Source organism: Rhinolophus sinicus, chromosome 5 (assembly GCF_057876585.1).
Source record: "Rhinolophus sinicus isolate RSI-liver-muscle chromosome 5, RSI-T2T, whole genome shotgun sequence".
Lineage (NCBI taxonomy): Eukaryota > Metazoa > Chordata > Mammalia > Chiroptera > Rhinolophidae > Rhinolophus > Rhinolophus sinicus.
Genome location: NC_142505.1, coordinates 78,668,225 through 78,686,808, shown reverse-complemented (window position 1 = coordinate 78,686,808; position 18,584 = coordinate 78,668,225). Strand labels below are relative to the sequence as shown.

The 18,584-nt window shown below is 51.1% G+C and overlaps 1 protein-coding gene across 7 annotated transcripts in view; it reads right to left on the bottom strand.

Annotated features, from left to right (window-relative positions):
• Positions 1–16,665, bottom strand: part of SLC25A48 (solute carrier family 25 member 48) — a 37,936-nt gene extending 21,271 nt beyond the window's left edge. For 2 of the 7 annotated variants that reach the window (XR_002138038.3, XR_012489787.2), the window contains exons 1-4: positions 16,234–16,665; positions 12,055–12,098; positions 7,402–7,473; positions 5,059–5,317 (exon numbers count right to left, since the gene is read on the bottom strand). Coding sequence is in view for 4 of the 7 variants with exons in the window: in XM_088798616.1 (XP_088654742.1) it covers positions 5,059–5,317; positions 7,402–7,473; positions 12,055–12,098; positions 16,234–16,327 (469 nt within the window). In the remaining 3 variants the exon portion in view is untranslated. The remainder of the gene's footprint in view (positions 1–5,058; positions 5,318–7,401; positions 7,474–12,054; positions 12,099–16,233) is intronic. The other 5 variants (XR_002138037.3, XM_088798616.1, XM_019740363.3 and 2 more) reach the window with 3 other exon arrangements.
• Between the last annotated feature and the right edge of the window lie 1,919 nt (positions 16,666–18,584).

Here is an 18,584-nt window from a genome sequence, read left to right as displayed (position 1 = left end):
TGGTAGTCAGAGACAAATGGAAATTCCCTCTCAATTTCAGCAACTCTCAATGTAGTTTGGTAAAACCCTTCTGTATAACAATTTCACAACATATTCCAAGAATCTTAAAAATGACCATTGCCTTTGACTCACTCGCGAATCAAAGAGCCCACACATTTAGGGAAATAATTCTAAATGAAGGCAACTCTTCATGGACAAATTTGCTGAGCACATCACTATTTTAAAAGAGGAAAAACTGTAAACAACCTACATGTCTCATCACTAGAATGGCTGTGAAAGAATAAGTTTCCTAACGTTATAGCTCACGTTGAGCTTGTGTTTCCAGCACGACCGGCACTGGGCTATGATCTCCCTGTGCAATACACCATCCTGCTCCATCCCAAGTATGGAGTAGCTACTGTTGTTCTACCTGCTTCTTAAATGAGTAAACTGAGGCTTGGCCACGTTAGGGGAGTCATCAGAGTTTCTTGACACTGGTGGAGGTAGGCTAGAAGCAGGTAGTTTAACTCCAGAAAAGGAATTCTTACCACATTGCATCATCATTCTCAGTGTGTGTGTGTGTGTGTGTGTGTGTGTGTGTGTGTGTGTACATGCAGGCATTTGATGGAACATTGAACATCTTTTATAAATATTACCCATCTACTTAAAATAATTTTATATGCTATTTTAATTATATAAAAAGGTTTCTGTTAAGCTGAGTTAAAAACAGGATATGAAACTGTCTATATAACGTGAGTACAACCTCCTGAAATACTTAATCTGTGTACATAGAAAAGGAAAAGGAGACACACTGATGTGTCACCAGTGACTGTGTTTGGCTGGGTGGGCATCTTCTCCCTCCGCAGTCAACGTTCTGTATTTTGTACATTTTCCACCACGTGTCACCACTGATAGACCATCAGGATGAACTCACTGGCTTTAGATTTGCAAATCCCCAACCAGGTGAGCTGAGCTCTGCCCCCAACCTGCCAGTCCACCCGTCACTGTCCCAAAGGAAAGAAGCCAGAGGCTTCTGACACCCGGCTTCAGTGTGTGGGTGTAGTCGCTCATGGATCATTGTCATCACCCAGGAAGTGGACTGGTAATTCTGGGGTAAAGCCACAGCCATAAGCCATCCCACAAGCCCTGCTGAAATTTGTCTGGAAATGCCCATTCAGCCCACTCATCACACAGAATGGGACTGACCCAGAGCAGCGACCACAGGCTTGCAGCCAGCCCCGGTCCCACCGTGCTTGGGGCTGCACGGTGTTACAATGGTTTGGTTGTGTTTGGCTTTGTTTTTCAACTGCATTACTTGACAATTTCCAATTGAAAGACTCCACAGAAAAATCTAGCTTTCTGCCTTCTCTTAAAAATCAAAAGATCCAGGCCACAGGGCAATAGTGAGCTGGAGCACAGTCACATCCTACAGACAGGATGTGGGCCCACCACTTCCTATGGCCTCCCAGGTGCCAAAGCTGACACATGTGCTTGAACTGCTGCTTTTCTAACAGGAGAGTGATGCGGAGAGTGAAATATGTACTATGTCCATGTTTCAATGAAAAGAAGAAAAATGAAACATAAGCTAGGAGGGCTGTGGGTATCAAAAACGTAGAAGAGGGTACAATTGCCAGGCACCTCTGTTCACTTCTGTTACCTCCCTGGTGCAGGTGAATCTTTGAATTGTCTACCTCTGGCCTAGAGGGTTCCTGAAGAATAAGTAAAAGGAAACCGCATCCTTCCTCATATTCTGAAGAGATTCCTGGCAGAAAGTACCGCCTGGTGACACAATGCCTGCCTCCCTGCCCCATCCCCAGTAGTTGACCCTGCCAAGTACCTGTAGTCACCAAAATCCCTCTCTCAAGCAGCTGGGGTTGGGGGAGGGGGTAAGGAAGAGTGGACCATGAAGAGAGGATCTGCCTAAAACCTCAGAATTCAGACCCATCCATCCCTTGGGACCCATAAGCTATGCCCATTACTTGAACAATGTCATTTTGGAAATGTGCTCCCAGCCCACATCCCCCTCGAAAGTCTGAAGCTGGTTTTGTGCATGGTGATCTTGTGCAAAGCCCAGGTGTTCCCAAAGTTGCCGAAGCCTCAGCTTCTACCAAATCCTGGGGGCAGAAGCAGAAACAACCTCAGTGCGCTCCGAGTCAGACTGGCTGGGTTCGTATCCCAGCACCACCTCCCACTAGGGGAGTGACCTCAGGAAGGGATGGAACCTCTCTGTGCCTCAGTCTCCCCTCCATAACTGTCTAGGAATTGGGTTGTTATGAAGATTACACACACACAAAGTTCTTAGCACAGTGCCTGGCACATAAGGGCTCAGTAAATGCTGGCTTCTGAGCTCCCACGCTGTGGCCAGTCTGGCTTAGCCCAGACCAGAGGCTTGAGGGGCACCGCTCAGGCAGACGCTCCAATCTTGGTTTCTACCTTCCCTCCACCCACTCAAGTAAACCATCCGTGTCTTTACACTGACAGCTAATCCCCTGTGACCAGGGACTAGTGACTTAGAGCTTTGCAGGGCTGAGCAACGTCTGCCTGCAGGAACCTTGTATTGGCCTCTTATTAAGAGCCTTCCTTGAGTGCCCAAAGTCCAGTTTCTGTCACACTGGGAAGGACAAAACAAACACATGTGCATTTACAGTTGCTGCCTCAAGGGGTCCCTGCCTTAAGTATAATAACCGCTTTCCTCTGGCACCATGAATGGATGAACGACAACCTGAGGTCATGGGCAGGATGCCACCCACACAGGAGAAGTGAGACACTGCAGATGGGTCCTATAGTGGAGAGGGACAGGGAGGGCACACAGGTCCCCATGCTTTCACTGCTCAGAGTGCTTATCCAGGAAGCGAGGTTGTAGAAGGGCCTGGACTCCCTGGATGGACCGTCTGGAGGGCCCCAGTTCTGACCTTTAGGTTCTCCTTCCAACCCTCCTACCACCTGCTCCAAAGCCCTTCCTGATCCCCAGCCTGGCTGAGAGCCCAGCCCACTCTCTCCCTCAACCACGTTTGAAGTGACCCAATTCCTGTCTGCTGGACAGAGCACTACAGAGAGACAGTATGGAGACTTTTGCTCACTGCTGTGTTCCTATCACCTAGCCTTGTGCCTGGCATACAGCAGGTGCATAACTATTGTGTGCTGGGTAAATGAATAGGGCTAACACTCAGACCAATCTCACACTGTCCTAGTGGGTATTAAATGAGATGATGCACATACAGCACTTAACACAGTGTCAGGCACATAGTGAATGCTTAACAACTTTGGCAGCTGCTAATGGTGGCTGCTCGACTCCCTAAAATGGAGGCTGCCACACACCCAGCTTTGGGGCCTTTCTTGGGTTGGGCTATTAGCTGGCTGCTCCCATCCTTCCTCCAGCCTCCAGACGCTTCTAGCCTGGCCACGGGACCCCTGTAGCTCAGGCCTTGGTCTGCCAAGGAAGCCACCATTCTAGCACCCTCCGCAGGGAAGGTGCGGGTGGGTGAGAGCAGGACAGAGGATGAAACCAAACACTGTCAAGAAAGCTCACCAGTTAATTTGCTGCAAAATGCCCGAGGCTTTCTGAAGGAAGTCACTATTTGAGAAACATCGCCTGTGGTGACCAGCCACACACATATACATGCACACCCGCCCCTATTTCCTCCCCTTCCAGAAACAAAGAGTTCAGGATATGAAGGAAGCTGGGCTGCCCCCAGGAGCTGAGGAGCCTTATCCCTGACACTCTTCCAATATCCGAACCCCAAAGAGCTTTAAGACTTATGGGGAGATTTCCTATGCACCGGAGACTAACAAGCTTTGCCGAAGTAGGCAGGATAGAAAGGAAGACAGCTGAGCGCCAGCCTCTGTGGACAGAGGTGTCACACACAGAAGGCTGCCAGGGGGAGGGGGCTTATCCAGGAGAGCTGTTGGCCATGATGGAATAGCTGAGATGACAGGAAGCATGGTGGATCCAGCCCTTCCATTGTACGGAAAAGGGGACTGAGGCCCAGGAAGGCAGTGTCTTCCCTGAGGAGACCCTAAAATTAGAGCCAAGAACCAAACTCCAAGGTACTGAAATTTGCCTTGTAAGGACCCCTCGCTTGTTCTCCTAGAGCTGGCACTTTCTACTCTGCACAGGAATTGCCTTCCCATTCTTTCCTTCCTCCTTTATCAGAACCACCCCCAGGAGAAGACATAGACGCGTCTTTCTCAGAGAGGAGGAAATGACAGGCGTAGCTTGTGATGCAGGAGTAGCTGCATAGCACACTAAGAAATGCAGCTGTAATTGGGGTGCCAAGGGCAAGGAGAGGGGCGCCCACTTCAAACCTGTGCAGCCCGTCTGGGTGTGAGACTCCCTGGCACATGGGGCAGGCATGGCTTTGAGACCTGCATCTCCACACTCGCTCCGATGCATGGCGGTGCGCTTTAAACATTCTTGAAACCAGTGTAACTTTATTAACAATTGTCACCCCAATAAACTTTAATTTAAAAAAATTCTTAATAATTTTTAACAGGGACCCCATGTTTTCATTTTTCACGGAGCACCATAAATTATGTAGCTCGTCCTCACCCACCAGTCATTGATTGTGTGTCCCTCAATTAGTACCATGTTTCCCCAAAAATAAGACCTAGCCGGACCATCAGCTCTAATGCATCTTTTGGAGCAAAAAAGTAAAATAAGACCGGGTCTTATATAATACGATATAACATAAGACCAGATCTTATATTAACTTTTGCTCCAAAAGATGCATTAGAGCTGATGGTCCGGCTAGGTCTTATTTTCGGGGAAACATGGTATCTTAACCTCTGGGAGCCTCAGTTTTCTCTTCTGTAAATGGAAATAGTGAGAGCTCCTGCCTCACAGAATGGCTAGAAAGACGAATGAAGAGAACACCCGCAGAGCTCTTAGCAGGAGCCCAGGAAACACTGAACCAATGAACGTTACTACTCTAGACCCAGTAACAACAATCACAGATGAATATGTCATCATGGAGATACCATGCTCAATAAAAAGGATGTTAAGCACCGCACCCCAGATCTGGCGAACCTGGAGAGGGTCACAGGTGCTCAGACATCAGGCACCCTCCTCCAGCCTCTTACCTTTCCGGAATGGCTGTGTTTGCATCTGCAGTCTGATCTTGATGAGGTCCACGGGCGTGCCCAGGCCGACGGAGACCACACCGGCCACCATGCTGGCCAGTAGCAGGTCTGACAGGCTGCGGGGTGTGCTGGCCCCGGGCTCCCTGCACCGGTGCTGGCTGAGGAACCTCTCTGTGTTACTAAAGACCCCAAACACCACGGAGTTGTAGACAGCGATGCTGGCCAGAGGGAAGGACATGCCCTTGAAGAAGCCAAACACCTGTGGGAAAATCCCAGGGGAGGAAGCATGATTGCCTGGGCCTGACTGCAGGCAGGTGCCAAGCTCCCCATGTTGTCCTGGGCACAGACCCTGCCCTCCTGCAGCCTGCAGGCTGGTAGCGAAACACTCCAGAAATAAAGCAATGTGCCAGGGAAGAAGATGAAAGAGGATGCTGATGTGATAGGAAATATGGGTGTGTGAGAACATTCCCGCCCTCAGGAGGAACCAGCTGCTCACGAGGTCTTGTTGGCTGAGCAGTGGGGTCCTGGGCCAGGAACCCGTATTTGCCACCAGAGTGGCAGTGCTCTTGGGCTGTGGCCGACGGGGAGCCTATGGAGCCCTGGTGAGGAGGGGGCTTGCCACACACCACATGTGCCCCCCTCATGTGCCACTCCAACAAAAGCATTCTCTGGCACTTGCCCTGTGCCCGGCCCTGGGGGACAACAATAAGAAAGAAACGCCCTCACTGAGCTCCCAGTCTGGGGGAGGGGAGAACCTGGCTGGACAAACTGACAGGCAACTAAAGTGGAATGTATTAAGCTTGTGGTGCGGGGCTAAGAACTGGGTCCCACGACCACCCAGGGGCACCTGGGCCAGTCTGTAGATGGGTGCCCTTGGGCATGGATGTCTCTTGGAAGAATAGCTGGAGGGAGGATCCCCAGAGGTACAGCACATACACAGGATGCAGGAGGCTGAGGAGAGGGTGCTGAGGCTGAGGTCAGGGGCCCGTCCACACTGCATTCTCAATGAACACCACAGGCACTCGCCTGAAACTGGAAAATTCCACAGGCCCTTGGAGGAGTCAGGGCAGCACACATGAGCTCCACGCCAAAGACGATAAAGTACTAGAAGCTGTCGTATAAAGTCCAGGCTGTATGCAAACCTGCTAATCCAGAATTGTGTGTGTGTGTGTATACCCCATTCGCCAGAGGCTGGACCACACACACACACACACACACACACACACACACACACACCCGCTTCAGGCTCTTCCTCAGGTAAACTGGGACAGCACTTAGCCCTGAGCTGCTATGTGTCTGAGGAACAGCCACAGTCCCCACAGAAGCTCCGGAGCGGGGACTTTGGCAGGCAGACACTGCGGGGAACGTGTGCCAACCTGGGAGAATCAACAGCCACCGTTCAGGGCACCGAGGAACCACACAACATCACCCTGGAACATCAGTCCTGGGTTGTTAGTGCTCGCCCTGATTTTAAAGCAGCCCATCAGAGAGTCAGAACCACACCCTGACACAAGACACAGGGTCTAAGGAGAAACTCCAGGTTCGACAGAGGCTCTGCAGCTCCAGGGCATGTCCTACACGAGCTGGGTGGAAACAGGGGTCAACAACCAGGCCACACTTCTGGTGAGTCAAGGAAGTGCCTTGGGCTGCCAGAGGGCTAACCTTTGCTTTAAATCTGCAGGTCATATCATCCTAAATTTTAATATTTATTTTAAACTCCCCAAAAAGGGGCCTTAGAAAGTCTCCCTAAAGCACACGGTAATTCTCAAGTAAGGCACTCGATACAGCTTCTATAAAATATGACTCAGGTTTTCCCCTTTGAAAAAACAAACAAAAACACGTTGGGACCCATGGTCTCAAGTGACCTGTGGTTCAAGCCTGCTCTGGGCGTATGCAGTCAGAGCTCACAGCTCCCACCGCGCCCGGATAAAGGGAAGCCTGTGGGCACACGGTTACCAGCCACTTATTCGGTTTTGAAAACCTGACAGGTCACCCTGTTTTTGCAGGAATTTTCCATACTGTGGTTCTAAATTCCTCCGAATTTCTCCAGAGAGGTTACACAAAACCACCCCCTTCCACACACAGCCCCCACCCCCCGCCCAATAACATCACATTAGGTGACAGAGTTAAGTTTAGGTAACATGTAATATTTGAGATGTGGTGTGAGATGATCTGGGAAAATTGAGCCAAATGTGACGAACGGGGATGAACAGGGCTCCTACGTGAGAGAGATGCTGGTGGGAGGGCTGGGGCCGCTCGGTCCCCAGGCCCAGTGGGCTCTGCCCTGTTTCATGGGACGCCCTGGCCACAAGGGCTCCAGCCACCCACCAGAGGGGCACTTACACTCTCCTTCCTGTACACGGTACGGATGCAGCTGAGGGTGTTCCCATAGCCGACGCCAGCCTGCAGGCGAGTCTGTGGAGAGAGGTAAGGGTGAGGCCCAGGCAGAGATGCTTCACCTCCCTGCTGCTCCCAGAATGCTGAGCTTCCAGTACCGAGACACAGACAGGGGAAGGCCCTGCCCAAAGTGACCCAGCCAGGAAGTAGGTCTGGGTGTCAGACCCAGCCAGGCTCGCTCTCTCTCCTCTACCTGCACTGCCTCCCTCAGTGTCCCATTCAGATCTCCCTAAATGCAGCAGAAGCCCCCTTGGTCTGAGAGAGGACCAAGGCCACTTTGTTGAGCAAAAACAATGCTTGTTTGGAGACGTGTGATCCCTGTCGCTTGAGCACAGAAAGCCAACCTGTAGCATGGCTCTACCCCGTCTGCTGTTCCTCACTCTGCCCTCCTAAATATTCCCAGGAGTGACCTGTTCTTCTTACCTCCAAAACCCCTTCACCCCTCACCTGGACGATGGCCTGGTATCTGGCTGGTACCAGTGACACAAGTGAGACTGATCTTTTCTAAACAACAGTCACTGCTGTTTAAAGCTCTCCAGTGGCCTCCTAGCAGCGTAGAATAAATTCCACATGCTGGGTGAGCACCTGAGCCCACCTCTCATCGCACCCTGCCATGTCCTCTACCTCCTGTGTCCACACCAGCCCTCGACCCTCGGCCTTCTCAGTCCCTCGAACATCAGCCGTTTCCTGCCTCCAGAACTTTCCACCTCTGTTCCTCTCCCAGAAATCTCTTCCTCCAGTTCTCGCTCATCTTTTGGGTCTGAGTTTAAATGTTACAATGGTGTCATCAGTTTGTCTGTTTGCTTAGGGTTTATTTGGGTGCCCCCGTTGGGGCAGGGCCGTCCCCTACTTCCCTCTTGTCCCGGGAGCCAAGTGGGGCCCTGGTACACGACTCCTGGCTGAATAAGGGGCTGGATGGTGGAGGCGTGCTGTCCTCAAACGGCTCTGGTGGCCAGGGGCATCGTGATAGCACAGAGGGTCTCAGTAAGCCCACAAAAGTGCCCAGGGCACCCTTTACCCTGGTCTCAGAGAGTTCCACTTCTTTTAAGATGTGCGGCCTATAATTCTCCATCAAAACACTTTCTCAGCACCCACAACATGCCACACTTGGTAGGAAGGAGCTGTGAGGGCCACAGAGGAGGAAATCTGGACCCTGCCCCCTGAACCCAGGGTCCCATGAGGAGCTAAGGCTCAGGGTGCAGACTAACACTTCACACTAACAGCTTGGGTTCAATCTGCACACAGGTGAGAAGACCCTGGAAGAACATATATCATAAAAGTGATGGTCTCTGAGGTAAAAATCATGGGTCACATTTTCCTGCATTGAACTTTTCTTCATTTTCCAACTTTCCTACCACAAGCAGGGCTTACTTTGATTCTTTTTAGCTTATGTAATTTAAAAACTAAGTATACAACGAATATGGGACTACGCTCTCTTAATAAAAAAAAATTCAACCTTACATATAAAGCTAAAGTCGCCTTTGGCCCACCCCTCTCTCTCACCCTACCCCTTCCCTGAGCACATAACCGTGGCTAATAGCCTAGCTGAGAGTCTGACAGGCATTCCTCTACGTAGTATTATACAGGTAGAGCCAGAGGAAATATGTAGTATTCCTACAAGGATGAGCCATTAATGGTACCACACTGTTCATAAATATTACTTTCCTAAGCAGAGAAATGTATTTATTGCCTGGCTTAATGAATACTTACCGAGTGTGTATTTTATAGCAGTCACTATTCCAATCTCAGGGCATTCAGCAGTAGAAAAAACAAACTCCCTGCCCTCATGGAACTTAAACCGAGTGAACTTAAACCGAGTGGAACTTAAACTAATTCCCAAGTAAATATATGTCAGATGGCAGGTGCCATGGAGACAAATAAACCAAGAATCAGAAGGGCTGCGTGGTGGGGAAGAGGTCCCAGAAGATGCAGCAAGGGGAGAACGGGGCCTCGGGGTCTCCTAGTTAAGCAGAACCACAGAGGTCTACCTTGGGCTGGGGTGTCCCCAACTAAGGCAGGGACGTGGGCCAGGGCAGGTGGGGGCACAGACCTCTGTCTGCCCCATTGAAGGCTGGCCTGAGGCTGACCGCTCTTCCCTGCTGGCCCCAGCCCTGTCAGGGCTGGCCCTGGGTAGTGAACCCATGAAATGGTTGAGCCCCAGGAGGGATCAAGGTCCCACTAAGAAGGTTGAGTGGTCGAGTCACTCAAGCAAATGGTACATGAGGGCACACAACCCAAAAGCCAAACCCGGATCACAGAGCAGGTTCAAAGCCACGGAGCAAAGGTCTGCCAGCTGTGCTGAGCGCTTGGGAGGCTGCCACCAAGGCCAGCACCACAGCTCAAGCCTCCAGGACCTCCAATTACAACAGAAGCTGGCATTTAGTGTGTACCAACTGCATACATGAGGAAGTCATCTCACTGAATCCTTTAAATGCTCTGCAGCCTGAATACTACCCCTGTCTTACAGACGAAGAAAGCCCACTCCCTGTATTAGTTGCCTGTTGCTGCTATAACAAATTACTCAGTGGCTTAAAACAATGCAAATTTATTCTCTCACAGTCTGCCAGCTGGTCTAAAGGCAACCGAGCCCTGATTAGAAAGCTGGTCACACTGCATCAGGCATAAACCCTGAAAGTACCAGTTGTGCCAGGAACTAGGTGAGAATCTTGACCCCAGCTCCACTGCCACCAAGCAGCCAGTGGTTGGCTCTGCCACTTCTGATGAGGCAGCTGCAGGCAGGGGAAGGAGTCTTTGCCCCAACTCAGTAAGCCAGGGCCTTGGAGCTTGGCTCTCCCGTGGGCCAGCCCGGGGGCCTCAGACATACCCTAGTGCGTGTGCTCACCAGGAAGGGAATGGCCCACTCATTGCTCTATCCTCAGTGCCGCAGTGACAATCTTCACGACAGCCCTGCCAGGGTGGTGTTCTTTGTCCATTTTATAAACGGGGACACCAGGCTCAGGGAGGTTAAGTGCCATAGCCGGGTCAGTAGGTGGGGAGGCTAGGACTGGACTCCAGGTTATTCGGACTCTGAAGCTCTTGCCCGGACTTTCTCAGTGGACAGGGACTCTAGAGAAAATGCCAGCCAAGAGGGAGGGAGAAAGGAGGAGGTTCTGGGGAGAAATAAGGGCCCTGGGCCACACCCCTGAGCGCCACCAGGCTGTCCCCTCAGTGGGGAGGTTGTCAGGCTGAGCAGACTTGGATTTTATGTATCAGGAGGGTTCCCTCCAGAGGGGAGAGGAGGAGAGCTCCCGCCTTTTCAAGTGACATGTGACCAGACTTGCCTGGGCAAGGGGATGGTGTGACTCCAACAGGCTCCACCGGCCCCTCGCCAGGCTAGAGGCAAGGGAAGGACACTCTCCCAAGGAGACACAAAGGTCACCTGCATACAGAATGTGGCTGTGAGCCCCCCCGGGGCAGGAACTGCACTTGCTTTGTCCACCACCGATGCCTTGCCACCCTCATGGCGCCTGCGCAGAGCAAGTGTCCAGTATGTGTTTGATATACGAGCAAAAGGCAGAGGGCCTGCATGGGGGACATGAGGAGCCGGGAAATATCTTCAACAATTTAAGACGAGTAGGCTGACCTCCCCATCAAAAAGAGAGCAGGCCTGGGCTCTGATCTAGGAGGGAGTCCAGTGTCACCCAGGGAGGAAAGCAGAGAAAGGAGATGACAACAGCTGTTTGAGAAAGGCCTCCAAGTTCCTCTTTGCGCAGATCTGGGCTGAGCTTTAGGCACAGATCTGGGAGTCACTATTTGGGGCCACGTTCTCGGGGGATAGCTCTGAGTCCTGCTCACCACTGGGGACAGGTGGCAGGGGTGGCGGTGGAGTCAGAGAATCTCACTCCTTGATGCTTTAGCTTGTTGTGTGACTGAGGCAAGCTGCTTCCCCTTTGTGAGCCAGTTTCTACATCTGGGGAACAAGGAACTGAATGAACCCATGCCAGATGGCCCTGCTGGCTCCAGAGTCCTCACACGCCATGGGCTGCATCACGTTGTAATGGCTCCCCAGCCCCAGCCCAGGGCCAGCCTCCTAACCTGACATCCAAGGACTCAGAGGTCTGAGTGCTGACCTGCCTTCCTTGGATTCTGATCCGTAGCTGCTGTCAGCAACCCGATGCATCAGGAAACTGGCCACGCTGGCCTCTCCCAAGCAGGCCCCACAAAGCGTCTCCATCTCAGTGCCTTTGCCCATGCTGTTCTCTGCATCTGAAATATCTTTTCTTATCACCTGAGACCCCACCTTAAATTTGGGCTCAGATGCCACCTCACACTGGAAGCCTTTCCTGGTTCCTTAGCTTCACAAGGACATACAGGAGGACACTCACCAGTGCCTTGGCCACCCACCCCCACCCCACACACACATACACACACATACTTCATGAGAATCTGGAGGCAGAGATGAGACATTCACAAAAACAAAATCACCGCCAAGTAATGAGGGCAGAGCCATTCCAAAGCAGGCCTCCTGGCACCACACACCCATGGGCTGGCAGAGCACCTGTCCTGCACTGGAGGCATCAGAAACAGCAGGCACACACCTAGAGGCAGACTCACTTCAGGACCCTTTCCAAGAGGTAATGACACACATGGCGACTGTACCTTGACTGTGTCCAGTGGGTAGCCGACAATGACACTGGCTGCACCTGTGGATTGAAGCAGAACACCTGGTCACTCAGCCTCAGGACTCCTAGCTTACACTGGCTGGCTCTTGGGACAGGACAGAGGGCTCAGGCACTTGTATTCACTTCCTCAGTCAATGCCCAGTTGCCAGAGAGGACCCCTAATATGCCAGGCTCTGAGCCAGGCATTGAGGAAGGCAGAGAAAATGGGGTCAAACCAGGGCTCTGCCTCAAGAAACAAGCACCCCAGCAAAGGGCAGTGAGTGTGCTGGGACAACTAGGTATCCACATGCAAAAGAATGAAGTTAGACCCCCTCCCCCAACACTTCATATCATGTACAAAAATTAACTCAAAATAGACCAAAGACCTAAATGGAAATACTAAAACTACAAAAATCATATCCTTAAAACATAGGGGAAAATCTTCATGTCCTCAGATTTGCAATAGATTCTTAGATATGACACCAAAAGCACAAGTAACGAATGAAAAAACAAACTGAACGTCATAAAAAATTAAAACTTATGCATCTATCAAGAAAGTGAAGACAACCTGCAGAATGGGGAGAAATATTTGCAAATCATATTTGACAAGGGTCTGAAACCCTTATACATTGCTGGTGGGAATGTAAAATGGTGCAGCCACTGTGGAAAACAGTTTGGCAGGTCCTCAAAAGTTACACATAGAATTACCATATGACTCAGCAATTCCACTCCTACGTGTATACCCAAAAGAAATGAAAACAGGCACTCAAACAAGTACCTGTACACACGTGTTCATAGCAGCACTACACACAATGGCCAAAAGGTGGGAACAGCCTAACTGTCCATTGTTGGGTGAATGGATAAAGAAAACGTGGTATACCATACCGTGGAATATTATTAGAAAAATAGGAATGAAGTATGGACTCAGGCAGCAGTGTAGATGAATGTTGAAAACATTATGTAAATGAAAGAGGCCAGACAAAAAAAGGCCACATATTGTACGATTCCATTTGTATGAATTATCCAGAATAGGTAAATCCAGAGACAAAGCAGATTAGGGTTGCCAGGGCTTGGGGGAGGGGAGATGGGAGTGACAGCTTCAAGGGTCCAGGGACTTCTTTGGGCATGAGGAAAATGATTTGGAACTAGACAGAGGTGATATTTGCACAACACTGTGAATGTACTAAATGCCACTGAACTGTACTCTTTAAAATAGTTACCTTTATGTTATGTGGATTTCACCTGAAAAAAGGGGAGAGCATGTGAAGAGAAAACCCAGAACATTTTCAGTTACCTCCAGGTTACAGGTAACTGAACTTTTCTATCCCTCACGTTTAGCATGTGTAGGAGGGAATAATACTAGCACCTATCTCACGGTTCCATTGTAAGAATGAAATGAGGTAATGAATGTAAAGTACTAGCAGAGAGCTAGGCGCTTATAGGGTGTTCAGAAAGGGATGCTATTGATTTTTTTGTTTGTTTGTTTTAAGAAGGTGTCTTTGAAAAGAACCTCACAGAAAAATGCCTGTCCCCACACACATTCACAAGGCCTGAACCATTTTGGAGGGAAGCAAGGCCACCCTGAGTCCACACAGATTAAAAAGCCCTAGTCGCAGAGTCAGTGACTGTGAGATTGAAACAGGAGTCATTCTTCTAAGACCAATTCCCCATCACCTGATGAGGAAGGGTCTCTGCTAGTAGGTAAGGGGTCCTAAAACATTAGATATTTCCAGGGGCTCAGAAACCAGCTAATCCCAGAGCAAATGTTTCCTTGGTCTAGAACCTCCAACCCCCTCTCAATCCCTGCTTCCCACACACCTGGGCAGAGGCAGAAAAGTGATGGGCACCGGGAAGCTGGAGCCTTCACTCCACAGGAACCCCTCCCGGCAGGGGAAGGAAGGAGTCTGGTCCTCAGGCTCCAGCTTCTCCCCCCTCCCTAGTGAGTGCATCCTTCCCTCTGGGCATCCCCCAGCCCAGGACAGAACCCCAGATCCAGCCTTGAGCCAGTAGCTCCCTGCTCACTCAGTAGCCCACCCATCCGAAAGCAGGGGGTACAATATAAGAAATCAGAATATCAGGTCAGTGGTTTCCAGACCTTGGGACTTCACAGACCAGTAAAATGTCAAACAAAATGTGAATGATGTAATGGTGAAATTTTATTATGCAAGGTCAGTAAGAAAGGAAACAGCCGTAGATGAGTACAGGGGTTAAAATAGCCGTGGTACCAGATTGCCTGGGTTAGAATGCCAGCGCTCATGCTAGATGCATGGCCTTGGGCAAGTCATTGAATTCTGTGTACCCATTTCCTCATCTGTAAAATGGGAATGTAATAATAGCTACCTCATTGGGGTTATAAAGAAATATACATAAACAGACACAAGAGACCACCTATTTTATGATTCCATTTATATAAAATGCCCAGAAAAGGCTAATTTATAGAGGCAGACAGTAGATTAGTGGTTGCCCAGAGGGAGAAGGAGAGGACGGAGTTTAACTGTAGGTGGGCGTGAGGGATCTTACTGAGGGGTGAAAACGTTCCAAAACTGATTTATGGTAATAGTTGCACCACTTGGTACAGTTACTCAAAATCACTGAATTGTATACTTGAAGTGGGTGAATTTTATGATATGTAAAATAACCTTAATAAAGTTGGTTTAAAACTATATTTAGAGCACTTAAGCCGCACCTGGTACCAAGTATTCACTGTTACTATGCTCATCATCATTTCATGGAAGCAAAAAAGAAAAAGCTATGTTAACGTCATCAAAGTAAAGACAATTACAGAATACAGGACAAGCCACTACTTGCTGTGTGAATTGAGGAGGGTCTCCGTGTCATCAGAGACTTTGAGCTCCTCTGACAGCTTACCCTCCAGGGTGTTTCTTAAACCAAGCCACTGGCAGACCTACTGAAGTTGGTCTGGCTACTGAAGGAAACAGCCGAGGGAAGGCTCTCCCTTGGAATGGCTGAAGGGTTGTCCAAAGAGGGCCTGGATATGCCCAGTGGGCCTCCAGGCACAGCCCCTTGACTGGGAAAATTAGGAGGCAGGTCTCAGCCCAGCCCAGGAGAGCCTGTGCCAACAGGGATGCCTGCCAGGAAAGGAACCTACTCTGCTCAGGATGGTGAGAAGCAGGCACCCTGCAGCCACCCGTGGAGGGACAGACGTGGCCTCCTGTGAGAGGGGAGCGCCATAGGGGAAGAACCTGGGGTGCTACCTGGCTTGTCGATTTTTGTTGTTGTTTCCTTTCCCTACAAATTTCCTGGTCTCCTCCATACCTAGAACACTAGGTGGGGTCAGACATGCTATACGGAGTCTCGGCCTCAGCACCTCAATATTGTATTTTATCTTGGGGAGTGGCTGCATTTGCTAACACCTCTTTTCTGACGGTCCTCTTAGATGAGGGCCAAAAGAAAGATAATATTTTACAATAAGTAAAGTCCCTCAGACCCTCTCCCCATACCCCACCCATACTGCAAGAGGAGAGGTAGACCTATTGGGAAGAGAAGAATGGAGAAGCAAGGAAATGGATGAGACTCCTGACCAAGCAAACCCATCCCAGGCCCAGCAGGGAGAGGCTCCTGGAGCGGTACAGGGGACCCTAGTGCCTGGAGGAGGGGCCTGAAGTTGACAGCAGCTGAAGAAGGTAAAGGGTTCCTCCTATCCGCTCCCTCCAGCCTGGGCGCCTCTAGAAGCAGCCAGATTACCAAGACGAGCTCACCATCCCGCTCCGCTCATGGGGCCAGAGGACAAGAATCACCTTCACCCACAAGTCCCTGCAAGCCACCTCCCCAAATTCAGGTGGGCACCCGGTCACCGAAGGGTGTGTCCGCGCCGGGGCGCTCCATTGGCTGTCCCCTTGGACGGATGGCTTAATCATTACAGGATCAAGCTCCGGGGATCGTAAGTTGGAGGCAAATCGGCAGCTCAGGTGAACCTCTGTGAGGCTCGCAGAGTTTACGCGGGTAACCGCAAGACCCCCAGGCACCGGGCTCTCCCCGCAGCAGGCGGCGTGCGGCGCCAGCGGGAAGCATGGGTGCAGAGCTCCCCGCCCGGAGCCCCGGGTGTAAACTGGGCGCAGCGCCCAGCCGCCTCTCTCTCTCTATCTCTCCGGCACGGGGGTCTCCCGAAAGCACACCCACCTCTGGGGGGGTTCCCTCCCATCCGGGGTGGGCTCACCTCCGATCCAGCCCGCTACAAAGTCTTCCAGCTGGAAGCTGCCCGTGGCTGGGGCCGCGGCGCCCCGCCCGCCCGGAGCCGGGTCGGTGCCCATTCAGCATGTGCGGGGCATGGCCCGCAGCAGGGGCGCGCCAGGGAGGACAGCCTGAGACTCCGAGCGCTCGCAGGTGGGTCACCAAACCCAGTATCAGTCCCTTGCCGCGCGTGCGGCGGCCCTCCCCTCCCCTCCGGGCCGCCGGCAGCTGACAGCACGCCCCCAGCGGACCTTAAAGGCGAAGCAGGCAGGCGGGGCGACGGTGTGCCCTGGGGAGAGGTCAGGCCACCGGGGGGTATTCCCTGAGCCTCCCTTCTCCCGTCGACTGCTCCCTTGCCAACTGCAGCACCTCGGCGCTGTGAGGCAAAGTGCCCGCCCCTGCCTGTAACTGTTCACAGCGCTTCTGACACTGGAAGTGATTTCAGGGACATTTTTGCAAAGTTAATTACAAGAGGGAGGGCGAGGTGTTTCATCCAAGGTCAGGAAGTAGATTATTTACCTGTGAAGACAGGTCCTCTTTTAGGCTAAAACAACGCTGAAATAATTCTAACTGAATATCCAACTATCAGCTGAATCAGTTCTTCATTCTCTGAGGAGCTGGTTGAAAGCCATGGACAGTTTAGATATAGAATATACAGGACATGCAATTTTCCAGGCCAGTTTTAGATGTTAGGGGCACTCGCCCAGGTCCCCATTCCCCCACGCCTCCCCATAGCCCACAGGTTTTTAGGACATTATCTATTCACGAATAACTGTAATAATGTGTGGAAAGCATCCAATCCAGGGATAGGCTCCAAGTCAGCTCTAAATAAATATTAGCTATTAATAACATCCAACAATTCACAATCCCCTAAATCATGCCCCACTCACTGTACCTGGGCTTACTCTTCACAGCAACCCTGTGAGTTGGGTGTTATCATTATCCCCATTCCTAGGTGACAAAAATGCCTGTATGTTTAGTGTATATAAGGTGTGTGTGTGTGTGTGTGTGTGTGTGTGTGTGTGACATAGTTTGAATCTTTTAGAAAACTGATCAAAATTAGGAGATAAAACGTGTCACACCTGAGTTGTAGGCTGTGTAAAGACAGATTTGAGCTTAGTACCAAAGACCTGGCTGTCACAGTGGAGAGTCCAGGGGGGACCACACCCAGCGTTGAAGGTCTGCAGCAGCCTTGCTGAGGGCACACAGCCCCATGCTGAGGGCACACTGGCCAGGTGGGAATTTCCAGAGCCCTGAAAACTCTCAGCCTGTCTCTGGCCAGGGCTTCAGGAGGGCTGACGCTAGGCTGGAAATTTCCTCTGCGAGCTGCCTGGGCATGAGGTCCCAGTGGCCAGATAGCACACTGTGACTCTGGATGTGCCTGTCTTGCAGCTCCCAGAACCCACAGAGACTCCCTCCCCCCATCCTCCCAGGGCTCTCTGGGCCAACCCTTATCCCCACTCCCTGCAGACAAGCAGCCCCAAACCCCATCTGCCACCTTGGCTGAAACACTTCCTACCACCCTCAAATGCATACCCCTACCTCTCTCCCTGCATGCTCCAGGCAAGCAAATAGGCACTGGCGCTGCCTGGGCGTGAGGATATCTTCAGTCCCTGCAGAGGGCTTTACACGTGGTCCCACTTCCTTCTCACAGCAGCTGTGAGCAAGCAGCAGGGCCATCCCCACTGATGGTCAGTTTTACATGTCAACTTGGCTGGGCAACAGTCCCTGGTGATTCCATCAAACATGAATCTAGGTGCTGCTGTGAAGGTCTGTTGTAGATGTGGTTAGCATCTACAACCAGTTGACTTTAAGTAAGGGAGCTTATCTTGATAACCTGGTGAGCCTCATCCAATCAGTTGAAGGGCCTTAACAGCAAAATGGAGATTACCCAGAAGAAGGAGAAATTGCCCCTGTGGAATGTAGTGTCAGCTACTGCCTGCCAGTTTCCAGATTGCCAGCCTGCCCTCCAGATATCTCAGACTTACCCAGCCACACCCCACAATTCTCTTACACACACACCCATCCACCCACCCACCCACGCCCCAACACACACACCTTGGAGATATTGCGAGTTTGGTTCCAGACCACAGCAACAAAGCCAGTTGCAATCTTTTTGCCAGCGAAGGGTCTTGCCATCAGTTTGTAAAAAGTGCAACACCTGTGAAGAGCAATAAAGTGAAATACAATAAGACGAGGTATGCCTGTGTCTCCTACTGGTTGTTTCTCTGGTGCAAGCCTGTGTTCACCTGTAGAGATGAGGAGACGCGGGCTCCATGGGGTTAAATGAGATCCCATCAGCCAGGAAGTATCAGGCCCACAGCTGTGAGGTTGTGG